We start from the raw sequence: 5000 nt of genomic DNA on the forward strand, positions 1-5000 counted from the left end.
TTTCTCAAAACACACACACACAAAGCGGGACACACACACACACAGTCATTCACTAAGAGACATAAAGACATCTCTCTCTCCCTCTCTCCCTCTCTCTCTCTCTCTCTCCCTCACACACACACACACACACACACACACACACACACACACACACACACACACACACACACAAACACACTCTCACACAAAGGACGAAGTGTCCATCCACACACACCACAGTAGACACACTCACATCGAGTTGAATGATGTGTTTTCAAGGTAGGATTATGGCAGTGTTAAAAAGCACAACCATATGGCAGCACAGACAGAGCTAAGGCCTTTTATCACTGTGGATTTACTGCGCTTATTCTGGGCTTATTTTTGGCTACTCACAGAGGGCTTCAGGTAGAAGGCTCCTGGGTTGATGGCACTTAGTACGGCATGAAGTCTAGATCTCGCCAATCACAAATTAAGTTTGCAAGAACATTTAGGTGTCATAATTAATGTATAATTGATCACCCCAGTTTAGATGAAAATGTATCACGCTAGGTTCCCATCTAGTTTGAAACATTTATTTAGGCCCCAGCCGTGGCGGAACTGGCTAGGGCACCTGCACCGTACGCCGTCGACCCGGGATCGATTCCCGCCCCGTGGTCCTTTCCGGATCCCACCCCGACTCTCTCTCCCATTGACTTCCTGTCATTCTCCACTGTCCTATCAAATTAAAGGCATAAAAAGCCCCAAAAAATACTTTAAAAAAAAAGAAACATTTATTTACTCAGCGGACGCTGGACAATCACATGACCGGCTCTTACCGGGAGGCTTTCAGCGGCACGGCACGTACGCTGAAAAAATTAGACCAGTTCTCTAACTCTAAAACTCTTTTAAACTTTTACTCTCCGCAAATGGTCTGCAGTTGCAGACGCGCTGTAGCTCGGGTGTGAGTGATCGTAACAACGTTGACGCACTGATGATGACATATCTCCATGTAAGAATCCATTGCCCCAGTGTCAGAGACTTTGTCTGGCAGCATTGCACCAAAAAAAACTTGTGTCCTGTGTATCACTATCCTTAGAGCACAGTGCAGATATACATTCGCTTCAGTCAGCATGTGTGCTTTAATGGATTCGAACGTATGACCTTGTCCAGACCATTAACCAGTGTTAACATCTCACTGCACCAGTGGCACAAGGGGTTAACCAGTAAAAGTGGCTCCCTGGGATCGGAGCGGGCTCTCCGTGCTCTCAGCAGATGGGCAGAGTAGTGGCCTTAAGTGGGAGAGGACTGTGTTTTCTCCCTGGATAGAAATAACACGCGGCGCTGAGGCCATATTAAAGCAACCCTCTGACAGTGATCAGATCAGAACAACACCTTCATCACTGTTTCCATCCACATTTGTTGTTCCTTTTGGCTATTTATAGACTTGTGGATGTGAGTTATTTTCTTTGCCATACTGAAAGTGGATGCCAGATGGAGTATCAGACATTGGTGTGTGTGTGTGTGTGTGTGTGTGTGTGCGTGCGTTTGTGTGGGTATGTGTGTACACGTCTGGAGTGTATGGGTTAATGGGTGTGTGTAGTCTGTGTATGTGTGTGTGTGCGTGTGTGTGTGTGCGTGTGTGTGTGTGTGAGAGAGAGAGCGTGAACAGTGCTCATTCAATGCTAAGATGTTTTCTGAGTGAAACTGCGAGGCCTGTGATCACCAGCATTTGCGTCGAGCTAACACTCGTCTTCTCTCCTCTCCTCTTTATCTCTCCATCTCTCCACCTCTCCTTTCCTCTACTCCTGCACTCCCCTGCTCTCCACCCTTTCTAACCCGTTTCTCTCTCTCTCCGTTGTTTCTCTCTCTTTCCAGTCTGCAGATAGAATGTTCTGTCTCTCACTGCTGTGTGCTGATATCTGTGTGAGTGCGTTTTAACGCTGAACCTCTCTCTACAGTGTAAGAATAAATGTGTATGTTTGGGTTTGGGAGAGAGTGTGTGGGAGCGTGTGTGAGTGTGTGGGAGCTTGTGTGTGTGTATGTGTGTGCTTGTGTGTGTATGTGGAATCTGTGCTTAATATATGTTGTGCTGTGTACTGGTATATTTGTGTACATGATGTGTAAGTATATTTCTGTGTACGTATTTGTGTTGTGGTTGTATATAATGTTTGTGTAATGGAGGTGTGTGTGTATGTGTGTGTGTGTGTGTTTGTATATGTGTGTGCATGATTGTGTGTATGTGCACTAACTTGATGAATCTTGTGTGTCTGCAGTGTAGAGATTTTTTCCGGGTGGGGAGAGGGATCTATGAGGATTTGTGTCGACGTCTACCTCTCTACGCATCTGACTTCACAGATGGTACAACACACACACACACACACACACACACACACACAGACATGCATATGCACACACCCACACAATTGAAACAGTCAGCACATGCGGGCCAACAGATTTTCACCCATTCTATAATTATGTTCCAATAATTGTGTGTGTGTGTGTGTGTCTGTGTGTGTGTGTGTGTGTGTGTGTGTGTGTGTGTGTGTGTGTGTGTGTGTGTGCGTTTGCGTGTGTTTTTTGTTGGTGCCTTTGTGGCTGCGTGTATGGACGGGTATGTGTTTGTATGTTTTTGTATCTGTGTGTGTGTGTGTGTGTGTGTGTGTGTGTCTGCAGGTATTGTTGGCAGTAACAAAGCTCTTGGGAAGTACATGACCACAGCCATCTTCCTCTACATCGCTGTGCTGCTTCCAGCCATCGCTTTTGGCTCACTCAATGATGAGACCACACGCGGAGAGATAGGTGAATAAACACACACACACACACACACACACACACACACACACACACATGGAAATACCTACTCACCCAATCCATGCTCACAAGTACACACCCTCACTGCCACACTCACATATGTTCCCATGAGTGCGCACACACACACAAACACAAACACACACACACACACACACACACAACAAGACATCCTGATATTGACGTTAATATAAAACTAAATAAATACAGGTATGGTATGGAATCAAGACAAAAATGATTCTGATTATCAAAAAATGTGTGTGTGTGTGTGTGTGTGTGCATGTGTGTGTGTGTGTGTGTGTGTGTGTGTGTGTGTTTGTCAGATGTGCAGAAGTCGATCATTGGGCAGAGTATTGGTGGGATCATCTACTCCTTGTGTGCCGGTTCCCCACTGGTGGTGCCTCTCACAACAGCTCCCATCGCTATATTCATAGGAGGTGAGTATTACACACACACACACAGATTACCACATACAGAACAACTGCACATGTACACACACACACACACACACACACACACACACACACACACACACACACACACACACACACACACACACACACAGGTGCCAGCACAGGGGTGTGAATTCACATACACAGACACAGAAACAAACTAGCTTTTATACAGGCATACATATATGTTCAAACACATTCACTGATGCACACACTCAGCACCCACATGGCCCCCGCCCCCTCCCGACACACACACACACACACACACACACACACACACACACACACACACACACACACACACACACACACACACACACACACACTTCTCCTTCCTCACACGCACATGTTCTCCCACACCATATATGAATGCATGTGTGCTTATTCAAACATATGCCCATATATTGTGCACATGGGTGCACACGTGAACACGAAAATGCATACACACATGCACCAAAAAGACATAGTGCCTCAACACTAGAATACTACTGAACAGAGCAAATGGTGTTTCTGTGTGTGTGTGTGTGTGTGTGTGTGTGTGTGTGTGTGTGTGTGTGAGAGTGTAAGTCGGCCTAAGCTCCACTTTAAAAAATTACTGTTTATTTTAAATATGTATTTAATCCCTGAACTTCATTATAAATGTTGATGTTCCCTTCGACCCACCTCCCTCTCCCTCTCTCTCTCTCCCACACACACACACACACACACACACACACACACAAATAATACACGTGCATTATCACAGTAAATCACAGTGCACAGTTGCTGTTGCTGTTGCTGACAGAGACATGTGGCACTAATGCAGACTGTCTGTGAGAAAGCAGCCTAAAATTGCTGTTTAACGGCACACAAATGGCTGTTTATTATTTCAAGTGTAGTTAATCTTTTTATTCTAATGAATGTTGATGTTGTCATAATACACACAGCGAGGTTGTGTGAATTGTTTGTCTGTGTGTGAGGGATAGATGGGGGTGGGGGGTTTTGCCACAGAGAGGATTGGTAGCATCTGTGTGTGTGTCCTTTGGACTGATGGCATCCCTTTTCCATGTGTCGGTGTGTCACTGAGTGTAAGTACTGATGTTTGTCTGGCATAGTGATGTTTGTAACAGAGCAAAATTAGGCAGTCACAGTGGAGAGGGCCTATTTATGGTTTGGATGCGGACGAGCTAAGAATGGAATGACTGCAGAGCATTTCTCTGCTGAGTGATTCAGAGGAATTCTGCTGGCATGGTCTCTTCAGTACACTTGGAGACTATCACTTCTACAACTATGACCATGTTGGTGCTGAGGAGAGGATGTGAGACATCACCATAACCACACACATACACACACACAATCATACACACACACACATACACACACACACACACACACACACACACACACACACACACACACACACACACACACACACAAACACACATGCACACGCGCGCACACACACACACACACACACACACACACACACACACACAAACACACATACACACACACACACACACACAGACACACACACATACCCCCCCCCCATACACACATAACTGAAAGAAAGAAATGAGTGCAAGACAGAATGAGAGATAGAGAAAGAGAGAGACTGAATAAGAACACAAGAGGAAGACAGAGAGAAGCTAGTGAGAAAGAGAAAGAGAGAGAAAGAGAGAGAGAGAGAGCATTTCGCATTAGCATTACGTTAGCGTAGCCAATACCTCTGTGTTGGGTCTGGATTGGACAGGTGTGATGGCAGGCCGGCTGTAATGGGATCAGCTCCAGGGGCACCCGCTC

The 5000-nt window shown here is 45.7% G+C and overlaps 1 protein-coding gene across 4 annotated transcripts in view; it reads left to right on the top strand.

The window, feature by feature from the left end:
- Positions 1-5000, top strand: part of slc4a11 (solute carrier family 4 member 11) — a 69953-nt gene that overhangs the window by 52253 nt on the left and 12700 nt on the right. For all 4 annotated transcript variants that reach the window (XM_076300453.1, XM_076300454.1, XM_076300455.1 and 1 more), the window contains exons 9-11: positions 2232-2316; positions 2632-2757; positions 3090-3203. In XM_076300453.1, coding sequence (XP_076156568.1) covers positions 2232-2316; positions 2632-2757; positions 3090-3203 — 325 coding nt within the window. The remainder of the gene's footprint in view (positions 1-2231; positions 2317-2631; positions 2758-3089; positions 3204-5000) is intronic.

The sequence above is a fragment of the Alosa pseudoharengus genome, unplaced genomic scaffold (genome assembly GCF_046254945.1).
Source record: "Alosa pseudoharengus isolate Yale_2024_CS ecotype anadromous, Long Island Sound unplaced genomic scaffold, YU_APseudo_1.1 YU_APseudo_1.1_scf_22, whole genome shotgun sequence".
Taxonomy (NCBI): Eukaryota; Metazoa; Chordata; class Actinopteri; order Clupeiformes; family Clupeidae; genus Alosa; species Alosa pseudoharengus.